This window comes from Lampetra fluviatilis, chromosome 15 (genome assembly GCF_964198595.1).
Source record: "Lampetra fluviatilis chromosome 15, kcLamFluv1.1, whole genome shotgun sequence".
Classification (NCBI taxonomy): domain Eukaryota; kingdom Metazoa; phylum Chordata; class Hyperoartia; order Petromyzontiformes; family Petromyzontidae; genus Lampetra; species Lampetra fluviatilis.
The window spans coordinates 6,758,267-6,772,439 of record NC_136289.1 but is presented as its reverse complement, the minus strand read 5'-3'; the positions used below and the strand labels follow the sequence as shown (position 1 = coordinate 6,772,439).

The 14,173-nt window shown below is 45.6% G+C and overlaps 1 protein-coding gene across 1 annotated transcript in view; it reads left to right on the top strand.

The window, feature by feature from the left end:
* Positions 1-14,173, top strand: part of HHIP (hedgehog interacting protein) — a 152,422-nt gene that overhangs the window by 28,710 nt on the left and 109,539 nt on the right. The window contains exons 3-5 of the mRNA XM_078863009.1: positions 2,875-3,097; positions 4,225-4,426; positions 12,608-12,759. Coding sequence (XP_078719135.1) covers positions 2,875-3,097; positions 4,225-4,426; positions 12,608-12,759 — 577 coding nt within the window. The remainder of the gene's footprint in view (positions 1-2,874; positions 3,098-4,224; positions 4,427-12,607; positions 12,760-14,173) is intronic.

Genomic DNA, 14,173 nt, shown 5'->3' with positions numbered 1-14,173 from the left:
GGTGGGGGTTCTTTTTTTGGGAGCGTGCCGAACGATCGGGGAGGGGGAGCAATGGGGCGTGGGGAGCATGGGACATAATGTACTCATGGATACGGCAGCGAGCCAGTTAGAGACCTGGCCCGGACAAGCAGCTAGACATCGTCTTTCCCAGGTACGCGGGCGTCTATTAGGCCTCGCCTGATTGTAGGGAATCTCTTGAATTGTTGGTGGAGGAGCGATTCATCAATAATTCATTTAGAGCTCTCGTGCGGTGAAAGGTTGGTGAATGGTGGGATAATGATAGCCGCCGAGCGAGCGTAAGTGACTGGGAGGGATGAATGCAGATATTGATGGCGCTTGCTCGCGCTCCCCCGGGGGCACATCACCGGGTGGAACTCACACCGCGGCGCACCGGACAAAGGGCAGGTCTTTCGCCCTCCGGTTGCGGCACCACTTTCTCTGTGTGGTGCACAATGGCCAATGCGGTTGGTTGGTGGACGGGAGCGCGAATTGGGGAGATTTATGGGGGACACGGGTGCTGTTGTGTTGAAATTTTTTTTTACCAAGCAGAGAGATGGGCGTTAACCTACCGAAAATATGAGCGAAAAAAATCTGTAACAGGATTGAAATCTTTCGATTTAAAGCTTTCGTGACTGCAGGGATTCATCTTCTTGGTTCTTTCGGTAAAGTCACGTAGAATGGAAATAATAAAATAATAAAATAAAACATAATAAAATAATTCTCACAACGTTTCGGCCACAACGCAAGCAGCCGTCCTCAGGTGAAGACCAGGTCTGTCGGGGAGACAGCGTCTGAATGTGGCCGAAACGTCGTGAGAATTATTTTATTATGTTTTATTTTATTATTTTATTATTTCAATTCTACCTGACTTTACCGAAAGAACCAAGAAGAGGATTGAAATCTGTTAACAATAAGGTGGAGCAAGCTGTCCGGCAGCTAACGTGTGGAGAGACAATTGAAAACAGAAGCAATACAACCTTACCCCTGTGACCTCAGCAGAATCTCTAATCCAAGCCCCTGTCACGTACTGCTAATTCATGTTTTCAGCAGGAGCATTCACAAAAAAGAAATGGGACGTCAAGATTGCGTTAACGCATTTCTATGTACACACAAAGTGTTTCTGAGCGCACACGCCCGCACGCAAGCACCCTCAGAACGCTTGTGTTTATTGAGCGAATGCAAGCCCGAGTTTGCAAAAGTGTGGATTTATAATATTTCACGCTGTTTTGTTTATTACGCTCACAGTGACTAGTGGGTGCAAGTTTTACACGGTCAGTAAAATGCCACGTTTTTGGGGAAGAAGAGGAGCACATGTTCGTATTAAACAGTTATTCTCATAAACAAAGCCATCAGCAGTGCACTATATCTGATGTGCACTCGGACAACAACAACAAAGCCTCAAACAAAAACTTCCGCTATTAGTTTTTCATACATTGGCAAAACAAATAAACCCTGTAAGCAATCTTTTTTTTGTCATAACAAATAATTTTTTCGAGAAAGTAATTAAAATTCACTGCCGCTCTGTCGACATCGTTCACGCGAAAAATGCAGCCAAGATAACGAAAACGCGAGTGCTTAATTTCTCATAAACTAACGAGCAACAATCAATGCTCGCTTCAATGCCGGGTGCTTTTTTAAGCACTTGGGAGTGAGACCAAGGGACGTCTCGTGCTCGCTTGTAGGTGTCACGGAGTGTAATTCAGCGTGGGGGGTCGGAGGGGTGGGGGGGTGTGCATCTTCAGACCTGAAGAAAACAAAAAAGCGAAAATAAATTATTCGGAATGCTTCTAAATCAACGCTTACACCTGTACATCCCCACCCACCCCACTCCCCAAGCGAGCCTTCACAGAGGCCTGGCACGCGCTCATAATTGGCTCCAGGGAACCCGGCGTCAAGTGGGTCACGGGGTCTGTTTTATTCTTTATTTAGCGGTGGGTGGTGTGAAGTAATGGTGGTGGGGTGGTGGGGTGGTGGTGTTATTTTTTATAAGCGGTCCTCACCTCATCCCTCACCTCGCTCGCATGCTCACCTTCGATGTGATCCTGGGTCATTTTGTGGTATGCGTGGAAAAAAAATACATTTGAGGTAGCGGGGGGGTGGGTGGGTTGTTGTGGGGGGTTGGTGGAGTTGGGGGGGTGGTGGAGTTGGGGTGATGGTGGAGTTGGGGTGGTGGTGGGGGGGCCTTGAGTCTGGCACCGGAAATGGTGGCTCCCCCGTCGAGGTGCAGGTCTTCCGGGAGTTGAGTCGGAGAGAGAGAGACCTGCTCGAGCTGAGCCCCAGATAATCCACTGGTTTTTTGCTGAATGAACACCATCCTCTGTTATAACTTCTTCTTTCATTGCCTTTTTTTTTGCTTTTGTTTTAAGTTCAAGCTCCTCTCCTCCTTTTGCCTACCCCCTTCAACCTAAGCACTTCACCCCCCAGCCAAGTGACAAAAGCTGATCCCGCTAAGTCTTAGGACCCCTCCCAACCTCACCCCTATGATCTTCCTTTCTCAACATTAGAGCTCTCCAAATGTTGAAAACTAAGGCCCCCCTGCCCCCCCCCCCCCCTGCAAAGCACAAAGCTCCCCTCCCCTCCCGTTGCTCAGCCTTAAGGACCCCCCGGTGTTTTACTCTGAAGTGCCCTCGAGCAAATACTTTGCCCACCGCACATCCAATTACTTTCTCTCGCGACCGGCGAATGCACTCGGGGGCAATCGCGCCGAAACTACCCTCGAGCCTTGCTGCCCTCGCACCCCGATTTTTTTTTCCCCCGCGGGCCCTGAGCTTCCCCGCGTTGCATGTCGGAGAAAGAAAAACAAATTTAAACAAAAACAAAAAGCGTTAATCACATCACCCCGTGCCGTTTCGATCGTTTGTTGCGGGCGAGCAGCGTACCTGACAGGGGCGGTTCCGGGCAGCATGGAGGACTTCTGTGCCCTCTACTCGTCCCGGTCACGGGACGGAGCCGTAACGACGACAGCAGCGGCGGCAGCGGCGGCCACCGGAATTTGCTTCCCGGATTTCGGAAGGCGGACGTCCGGGCCACAAGGGCCGCTCTCCAATCACCTGGAGGGGGTGTCCGCGGACAGCGGAGAGGCGCAGCATCCGAGCAAGTAAGGGGAGATTCCGCTGTTGCCGTGGGGAATCTACGTCCCCGTGTGTCTGCTCTGGTGATGTGGTGCAGGGTGTTTTCTCGAGAATCTGCCGGGAGAGTTAATTGTGTTTGCCCACGAAAGATTGATTCTCACGCTCGCGATGCATGCGCCGTAATTGGATCGTCCATGTAAGAATCGATCATTTAATGTCAATTTCAAGCACACGTTATGCAAATATGACACAATTAAAGTTATGTTCAAGGAATACGACACAAAAACAACTGACCAACATGAATTTCAAGCTTCATTAATGACGAAAAAGACTTTAAGGTTGAGATCATGTGTGCACCATTATATTGCATCACACTCCAACACTTTCATATGGTGAAAAATCAAGGCAATGACATCAGGCACTACAATTGTGTATCTGAATGTGTAGAAAAAAAATGTCCCTTCTCCCGCGAAGGTATTTGATATATGCATTTGGATGACATCTATCCTGATATCCTTCACCCACATTATCTACAATGTGAAGTTGACGCCAAACGGAAGCTCCTGGCTGCAACATTTGTGTTGCACAATTCAGATCGCTGGCTCGTATCATTCTTTTGTAAAATAAAATAAGAACGCCACTTCATGCTACAGGATCAAAAAAAGGAGAAATGCTGCCAGTTTATTCAACGGCGGCATGCGGCAGCACGAGAAGCGATTAGCAGGAAAGGCATCGATGAAGGCACCAGCACGTGGCATGCACTGAGCGTGGAAGAGCGGGGGCCAAAAAAACCACCCTCTAGAGCCAGGGGTCGGCGTCCAAATGAACAAGAGGCTTTTTTTTCGAATTCGATATTTAAAAAAAAAACTCAATTTCAAGAACGGCAATGCGCGTCAATGAGAGACGGTGGTTGTCTCTAATAGATAACGGTCGCGAAGCAAAGTCCTTCGTAAGCCGCACGCGGCTACGGGGCCCCAGGTTGACGACCCGCCGCTCCAGAGCGCCTCTCCGTAGCTCGCTCGACTGCAGGGCCCTTGCGCCGTCGGCGACTGAGCGAAGGTAACTGCGTGGGCTGCCCCCTTCCCACGATCATTTCCGACCGGAGGATTCGTCATTGACCGTCGCGGCTCGATGCCGTTCCCACTTCCCGCAGAAAGCGCCAGCGTGAGGGCTTGTGCCTGCTGCTGGTGGCGGACAGGCTGCGGCAGCCGGTGGGGGCCGTTCCCAGCCGGGACGGCACGCAGCGCCTCTTCATCCTGGAGCGCGAGGGTGTGGTGCGCGTGCTGGCGCCGCGAACGGGCATCTCCGCCGAGCCCTTCATGGACCTGCACAAGGTGGTGCAGAGCGGGAACAAGGTGAGGTGCACGCACGCACCGGGCGGAGCAACACGGCGAGTGGCCTCTTGTGAACTGTGATGGGTTAGAGGGAGGCAACCGGGGGCTCCATATTCTTAGGGGGTTTTTTTCGGTAAAGTCACGTATGTAAAAATTAAAATTAATAAAAGTAAAATAGAAATAAAATCCATTTCAGCCAGGTCTGCCAGGGTTGGAGGCATGGAAAATAGTTTGGGGAACGGGCTTACCGTGTCCGGTGTACCTCTGGCTAATACTGTGGCTATGACAATTTATATATTTTTTTATCTATCTTGAAAATGCATTTCTTTCAAACAGTTTTTGGTGTTTTTTTATTGTTTAATATTTTTATTATTTTATTATTTTCCTTCTACGTGACTTTACCGGAAGAACCAAAAATATGAATCCCTGCAGTCACGAAAGCTTTAAATCAAAAGTTTTTGGTGTGTTTAGTTTGTTGTCCTTCCCCCGCACCTCCAATTGGTATGGTTGGCTACGTACGGTGCGAAAGGAGTTCAACATACACGTGTACACACGATAGCGTTCACCTGCTACTAACTCCAGTGGACGTAGCGAGCCAGAAAATATTCAGTGAGAAATGAAGCCGCGAAGGGGAGAGGTGCCACTCAGCCAAGCCGGGGCAGCGCCAATGAAAGACGTCACCGTCCTCTGATTGGTGGTTCGAAGGCAGGGTGTGTGCATCGTCAAACAAGCAGCACCACTATTGACTCGGTGAAGGAAATTCCACATTCATATGGCAGGGAAGAAGCCCATTCATTGGATAGCCACTGTAAAGACGGGCTACATTAGCCCTGGACAGTAACATGAACGTGTCACCTTTCGATTGTGAGTCACTGTAACAATGCCACATGACCAGATGAGTCAATGTAAAGGGTCACTAAATAGCCACTTATTGCCACGTGTAAAACGATACTGCTCGTGTATCTGATAGTATCAGTGGCATTGATTCTCCTCTGGATAATGAGGTATTAGTGAACCCTTCTAGATCTCATTGGTGACTCCAAGGTGATGGGGATGAAGGTCCGGATAATCCATTGCCACGATGAGATTGATGCCACCAAATGTGGCTGGTTGCAGTAATATTTATATAAGTAATATTCACTCAACCTAGAAAATACTGTATGGCATATATTAAAGGCCATTTGCAAGCAGGAAATTGGATGGCTTGCCCGTTAACATGTTTATTGCGTTTTGATTTAAAGCTTTCGTGACTGCAGGGATTCATATTATTGGTTCTTTCGGTAAAGTCACGTATAAGGGAAACAATAAAATAATAAAATTATAAAACAATTAAATTATCACGACGTTTCGATTGCAACACAAGCAATCATCATCAGGTGTGAAAACCACAGCAAACATTTTTTGAAAAAAGTGGCGATTTTTTCTTAACGTTGAGAAAAAAACGCCACTTTTTTCAAAATTTTCTTGCTGTGGTTTTCACACCTGATGACGATTGCTTGTGTTGCAATCGAAACGTCGTGATAATTTAATTGTTTTATATTTTTATTATTTTATTGTTTCCCTTCTACGTGACTTTACCGAAAGAACCAAGAATACGTTTATTACGTATTTATATTTTATGCAAACCAGGTGACAGCCTAATAAGACCAAAAGTATTCTTAGGTTTTTTCGGTAAAGTCACGTAGGTAAAACATCAAAATTAATGAAAATAAAATAAAATAAAAACAAAAATCACGACGTTTCGGAGGCAAGCAACCAGTGAAACGAGAATTAACTTTCTACAGCAGCAATTATGGGATACATGAAGATATTTTGTGGAAGAAAAAAAACATTTCACATCATGGTGATTCGAGACGAAATCTTGGAGGTTGGCGAGCAAAATGCAAAAAAATGAATGGATAAATAATATAATCAAAGTTCTCTTTGTTTACCTCCTGACACTCAGGGCTCCCCAGAGAGAACGCCGGCATAATAATAATCGCCTCGTGCCAGCGTGTGCCCTATTCCTTATGGGCCATTACTTTTCAGGGTTTGACACGAAATGTTCCTGCACATAAATTGGACAGCGTTTGGCCAAACCCCCAACCGCAGACAAGACAATGTGAGATGAATGTCGGGGCATAATTTGTATGCTAATCTCTGCGCCCCACAGTTAACAGCCAGATAACATCTTGTGATCATTGCTGCACGATAGGGTGGGTGGGTGTGTGTATATATAGAAGCACTCTTCATTATTGCGATACGATTGTACCAGTCTTTATATATTGTACGAAGCTCCTGGAACCCATTAAAATTATCCGCGCGCACGTGGCGATTATATTTTGTTGATAATGTGCAAAGCAGGGAATTCTAATTCAATAACTCTGTGTGTCTGACTGTGATTCCAACTTGATTGAAATCCGGTCCTCATGTGTTAGCCCATATATGTGCGAGACATAGTGAGTAATACACAATAATAACTGATGATGTTCAAGGGTAGCCAGCTGAAACGTTCATCAATCAAACATTCTTCCGGAAACATCCTGGAAAAGGCTGGTTGGCTCAAAATGTTGAGTTATTTCTTTATTTAGTGATGGTAAAAAAAAATCACATTTAATTATGGGTTTTTTACATTAACTAAAGTAGAAACGTGCATTAAGTTGCGTACTAATGATTAACATAATTGGTGTTTTTTAATAGTGTAAGATTACCCAGGTCACAACCGTATGACAAAAGCTATACTTGAGTTTTTACATTGAGCATTCACTTAGTTATTAAACCCGCTACGGTACCTTCAATTAAAATGAAATCTATGAAGGCAAATTTATTATCTTAAAGCATTTGGTAGAGTTCATAAAGTGAAACTCTGACCTCGTTATATACCGTAGGCCCAGCCCATGTCCATAAGAGGCATTCCATGCTCTTTAAGTCGTACATCATCCCCCTGTAGATTCTATGGGATGGGCTCGCTGCTGCGTGTCTTGATCTTCCAAAGTCAGGTCAAGACCCTTCAATAAAAAGAAGTCTCGCGTGATGTGGCAGCGAACATGCAGAGTTGGCACACAGTCCCCTCTCAATGCATATTGTCTTCAGAAAACCCAAGTGGTTTACCCATCGCACAGGTCAAGGGTCAAACAGTGGCGTGGTACGCCGCACACGTCCGCACTCGTTTGTTGAGGTCTAAAAATACAATTCTGCATTAATGTGTAGGGGTGGTGCAGTGCATAGGCTGTGTCTGTCTCTCAAGCTCACCTAACAACCACAACAACAACCATCCACCACTAAGTGACAGTGCGGTCACCGTAGTGGTCAATGCCAGACTGGGTGCTCTTGTGAGTCCATGTGAAGTGTCGAAGGTTTGATTGCAGGAGTGCACGATACAGACCCAGGTGTTATGGGTTAACTGACTGAGATGGCTGGCAGATTTACCACCTGCTTTCCCTTCTGCACCACCTTGCAGTGTTATAGCCACCTGATGAACTGCTGATTGTTGTGAGCATCCCTCCTCCACCGCCCTTTGTGACTGGAGGTAAGGCCCACTGAGCTGTACAGCTCTTTTTCAGAAGCGACCAGGCGACAAATGATAGCTCAATAAAGTGGCTTATCACGTGGAAAATAATTTATAGCAATAGCCAAATACTCTAAACGTACGTTGATTCTAAATGTGGGGGTAAAACCAGAGAACCTGGAGAAAGAAATCCACACGACCACAGGGAGAACATGCAAACTCCAAATATACAGGCGTCAACGGTCGGGATCGAACCCACGGCCTCCGCTATGCCAGGCGAGGTAGTCAACGTCTCCTGGCCACCGTGGCGAGACGTTCGATCTTCAGCCGCCTTCGCACTCAGCTCTCACGTCTTCACGTGGCTCAGCCTGACACGACTTCTCTTGCCGCTCCACCCACTGTGTCTCCCTGCGTCATAATCGCCGTGCTGATTTGCGCACACTCTAACTTAATTGCCGGCGAATTGCCATTGCAAGACACAGAAGGGCCGCCCTGTGTCAAATCATGTTGTGTTTATCAAATTTAAGTGTTGTGATTTTCTTGTTAATTGGTGATTCGTAAGACAATAGCTTGTTTCATGGTCTGCAGGGTTGTTTTAGCATTACTTGTCCGCTCAATCTGTTTCTGAGGGCCAGTTTATGTACCGTTTAGATGAGGCACGACCACACCCACCTTCACATAAAAGTCACGTAACACTACAAGTACGACAACAGGGCATGGCTGAGTGTATTGAGACATTAATCATCGTCAACAATGATCTATCCACTGCTGAGTGAAGGCTTCGCCAAGCAGTGATCGATGGTGGACTGGCATCAATATGTAAATTATTAGGCGGAAGACAGCAGGTTGAACTGCATGTCGAAAGCTGACATTAAAAATAAGAAACATTTTAAGACTTTGATCATTTACCATGCCTTTCTCAAACAAAAATTCTGACCGCCACTCAGATGTGCAGGATATGTTTCAAGGTAGGTCTAATTAATAAAGCATGTGCGTTGTATTTTTCCAGATAAGAATTGTGCATTCACCAAATGAGTTGGACCATGTATGAAAGCCAAAGCAGCGGCTATTTATTTCACCGAACGCACACGACACATGATGAAAGCCACACGTTAAAGCTTCATTATCGCTGCATTGTTATTCGTATATTTTTTATAACAGGTAACACAACAAGGCGTGCGCATGTCCTGGCTGGTGATATATAACTGATCGTGCGCGGGCGAAAACCAATTTGGACCAAAATGTAGCTCCGTGCCCCTGGCGAGCTCCTCTGCTAATGCCGTGGGGGAGTCGTTCATCATCGGCATTGCGGTAAAGAAAGCAGCCTTCGCTAAATCGCCCACAGTTGCGTCCTAGCCTCGGCGCAAACGATCGCGCTCTCATCCCCAGCGCCGCCTGCTTTGTATGCACGCCGCACGCCGGCTGCGCTGAGCCCCGTAGGATTTACTGCTTCCTCTAAAACAGATATAACGCCTGTCCCGTTAACGCTTTTAGGCGTGCCTGGCATGAGCAGTGCCACCACGCCAAGGGCCCCGAGTTTATACCTCCCCGCATCGTTTCCCCAACCGGCGTAGCCAGCGGCCTCCAGATATCTGAACCGGCCAGCTAGCCCGATGCCACCGCTGAAGAGTCACTCGAGAAAATCGTTTTCATCCCGCCGCACGTTTTGTCATTATTTTTTGAGATTTTAATTACGAGTAATATTTTGGGATTTTTTTTTTCTTCTTTCTAAATGCGCTTTAGTAACAGCCTGAAGGTAAAGAGTTAAAGTCGCATGGTGTGAAAGACGGAAGAAGCTTTAAAAATAAATGAATTTTTCATGTTTACCTGCAGCTAATGCTATGGGGGCTCTCTAGCTGCAGGCGGTACCAGGTGATATTTTTTTTACAAAATCAAGGGACTGAAATAATTTGATGGGCTTATAGTTTAGTTATGAACTAAAGTACAATGAACTGCTTTGGAAAGTGCCTTAAAGGATAATTAAAACCGTTATTCCCGTATCGTTCCGTAAATGTCCAGTCTTAAATAATGAGTACATGCTTTGCAAGAAGAAAGCTTCAGCCTCGTCTAATTTGCTTTTAATCAAACGCTCGTGCTCACCACAGCAGAATCTGCAATGCTGTTCTGCAGAGAGTGGCTCGAATCTGGGCGTCCTGTTGGTACAGCACATCGATATTGTTTCTAAATTTGAGGTTTTCGTGTCTGCAAGAATCCATACTCTTCGGTTTTATTCGGTAAAGTCACGTAGGTACACCTCAGAGGTGTGGACTCGAGTCATGCGACTTGGACTCGAGTCAGACTCGAGTCATGATTTTGATGACTTCAGACTCGACTTGGACTTGCCTCATCTTTGACTCGACTTGACTCGGGACTCGAGAGCAAAGACTTGAGACTTACTTGTGACTTGCACAACAATGACTTTGTCCCACCTCAGAGGTGTGGACTCGAGTCATGCGACTTGGACTCGAGTCAGACTCGAGTCATGATTTTGATGACTTCAGACTCGACTTGGACTTGCCTCATCTTTGACTCGACTTGACTCGGGACTCGAGAGCAAAGACTTGAGACTTACTTGTGACTTGTACAACAATGACTTTGTCCCACCTCTGGTACACACCCTCCTCAGCTATATAAACCCGCGTTAGAGCCATCTTTTTGACATATTTCAGCAACTGTCTTCGCTGTGTTTGTCCCCACCTGATGACGGACGCTTGTGTTGCGCCCGAAACGTCGTGATTTCATCTTCTTGGTTCTTTCGGTAAAGTCACGAAGAAGGGAAGTAATAAAATAATAAAAATAAAACATAATAAAACAATTCTCACGACGTTTCGGCCACAACGCAAGCAGCCGTCCTCGAGACCTGGTTTTCACCTGAGGACGGCTGCTTGCGTTGTGGCCAAAACGTCGTGAGAATTGTTTAATTATGTTTTATTTTTATTATTTTATTACTTCCCTTCTACGTGACTTTACCGAAAGAACCAAGAAGATGAATCCCTGCAGTCACGAAAGCTTTAAATCGAAATCGTGATTTCATTTAGTTGTTTTTTTTTATTTATTTTTTATTATACATTGATATCGTGTCAGTAAACCACTGCTCTGCGGTGTCATTGCCAATTTGATCATCCTGCACTTGCAGCGATAAACTCGCCGAGATCACACACCCTCCGTTGCATTTCGGTGCCCTGATTGAGTGAACTTCAACACTAAAACAAGATCATTGCGATTTAAAGCTTTCGTGACTGCAGGGATTCATCTTCTTGGTTCTTTCGGTAAAGTCACGTAGAATGGAAATAATAATATAATAAAAATAAAACATAATAAAATAATTCTCACGACGTTTCGGCCACAACGCAAGCAGCCGTCCTCAGGTGAAGAACAGGTCATTACGACTCGGTCTTCTCGACAGACCTGTTCTTCACCTGAGGCCGGCTGCTTGCGTTGTGGCCGAAACGTCGTGAGAATTATTTTATTATGTTTTATTTTTATCATTTTATTATTTCCATTCTACGTGACTTTACCGAAAGAACCAAGAAGATGATCATTGCAATAAAATGCAAAAAAGGCAAGTCAACAAATGAGGGCAGAAAATAACCGAACGGGTTAATGAACACGTTTAACTTCTCGCTCAGAATACACACACAGCATCCCTCCCAAGCACTAGGAGGCAGTTATCGTTGACTCGGCCCAGCAGACTGCTGGAGCTGGCCATGGCCGCTGTGTATGGTGCAAAGTCACCCGCTGCATTCTGAATTGCGTTGCTGTGAACCTCTGTGTCTGTTTTGTACAGCGCCTTGTGATCACCGGTTCAGATGCGCTTTAAAAGGGTTAATTATTATTTTTAAAATCTATACAGTACTCCATATGCCACTGTGCATGATGATATACAGACACTTTTAAATCAGCTTCATGGTGAATATCGTGTGTTTGCAAATCTTCCTTCTGCAAAGATTTTATTTTTACTGGTGGTGTAGTAGACGCCAGATATAATTACACTTCTCGTGATCAAGTGGCGCTGTGCTTCTATGTGAGGAAGTGGGGTTGTATCAGAAGTTGCCCTTCATCTTTCTCCAACCAGTGCAATGCAATGATATGTGGATTATATATAAATAAAAAAACTCAACACATTCATCAGTTGTCCTATGGCCTTAAAATGCATAGCACACGATGAAGGGCTATGAAGATGTTTCATCGAGAAGGACCATTGCCTAAAACGTTGCCTGTTATATATTGTTTTCCTTTTTAGGCCAGTGTTCGTGACGAATGTGTGTGATGATGAATGTGAGGTTGTTTTTCGTGTGTTAATTGCGCTTTGTGCACCACTGTCAACGTAGTACCACCAAAACATGCGTCGCTTACATAAAACCTGTGTTTGTATAAGGTGTGCATACATCTGGCTTCCACGGTGATGTGCACTCATTAATTCCTGTATATAAACGTCCTTCACCCTCCAATTTAAGGTTGCCAACATCAATTTCCGCTGTCAGTTACAAATTGGCCATTGTTCTGGCTGAACGTTCGCTCCAAAGAGTGACGACGGCAAAGAGGTGCAAACTTATCCCTTTCGTCTTTTTACAAAGTGTGAATTTTTTTTTTTCCCGGCATCGAAACATAAAAAAAAAAATGTTCCCGTGTTTGCGTATAAGTCGCGACAGCCGGCATGAAATGAATGCCACACGGCCATGAACGCTGGCGTGCGTGCGCGCTGTGACGAACAGCTGCTGGACGAGAGGGGTCTCCTCAGCCTGGTGTTCCACCCCGGGTTCCAGCGCAATGGGAAAGTCTACGTGTCCTACACCACGAACCGCGCCGGCGGTGGAATGGGGCCTCACGACCACATCCTACGCGTCTCCGAATTCACGCTGTCGAGGTAAAGCGCCGACCTTTTTTTTTTGCCCTCGTTTTATATGCCAATCAAAGACGTTATGCAATGTGGATTCGTTTTTTTTTGCTATGTTATTATTATTATTATAGCTTGCGCGTTTGACAGTGGGATTCGTAGAGTTGGTGCTCACAGATTTGAATCGGTTAGTTGGACTGTTAGCTTCCCTGGGGTGGGGAGCAGGGGTGGAACAGTGGGGGGGGGGGGTGGAGCGGGGGAGTAGGGGGGCCAGTACTGTCAAGCGACGCACCGAGAACTCTGAATCCATTGCCAACCGAATGTCACAGAGACAATACAGGGAAGCGGCCAACATGTAAATCATTACACCGCGTGGGTGTTGTTCGGTCCTAAAAAACATGTTGACTCCCTCTTGTATTGATGCACGAAAAAACACACGCTGGATTACTGACAATTCCCTGCTGAAACCTTTACATCAAAGGGTGTCTGATGATGCAATTAGCATTTGCAAAGTCTTAATGACCTGCAGCATAACATACAAATAATACAATTACATTTTTGAATGAAATGACAACTATTACATCACATGCTTGAACAGCCAGCATTGTTCCTGGCAAGTTGTTTAGTGCCGGTGATCACAGAGTAATTCAGCTGGAGCTCTCTGTGTCCCCTAGTTTAAAGAAAAAAAATCATATTAAAGAAATTTGTTCTGGAATAAATGAAAAAAGTAAAACAAAATCCAATGCGTCTACTCTGCCTGGCCTCGAACATCAATCCTGAAATGTTCTCATCGGGGAAAAAAAAGATATATATAAAGGTGGAGCCCTACGAACGGCTACCCACGTCCCTATTGGGCACAATGACTCTCACTCGAGGGAGTTCTTGATAGCCTCTCGAACGTATCTTGGCCACTGGCCAGGTGGATGTACCCACACGTTACCCCACCACTCGAAAAAGATGGAGATGAGCAGGGGAGAGGGGGGGGTGAATTTAAACTACCGCACCTGGAGATCGAATAGAACCGGTAACCTCTGGATTGCAAGTCCAATGTGCAAACCATTATGCCATGGCAGCATCTTAAATAAAATAAAAATGTAATTCTCCATATTTTGATTTCGACTCTGCATGGCACTGCCTTTTCACGCTACATTATACTTTCCATTTTCACGGTTATATTTATTCTGCTGTTCATTATTTATTTGCCAGAATGCACAACTTGGATGAAACACCCCATTTACAGTATGAAGAATGCTGCCAGTGGCAATGATGCCCTCATGGAGGGCATGCATGGTGCAACTATAAAATGTATTCCAAAAAATGCATCACACATCATTGCATCACCTTTTTGTTAAATCAAGTCCCATCGCCATATAAAGGAAATTGGAAAACTCCACATACATCCCTTGAGGCATTTCCAGAACCGCATAAGATTAGCTTGGTGAAA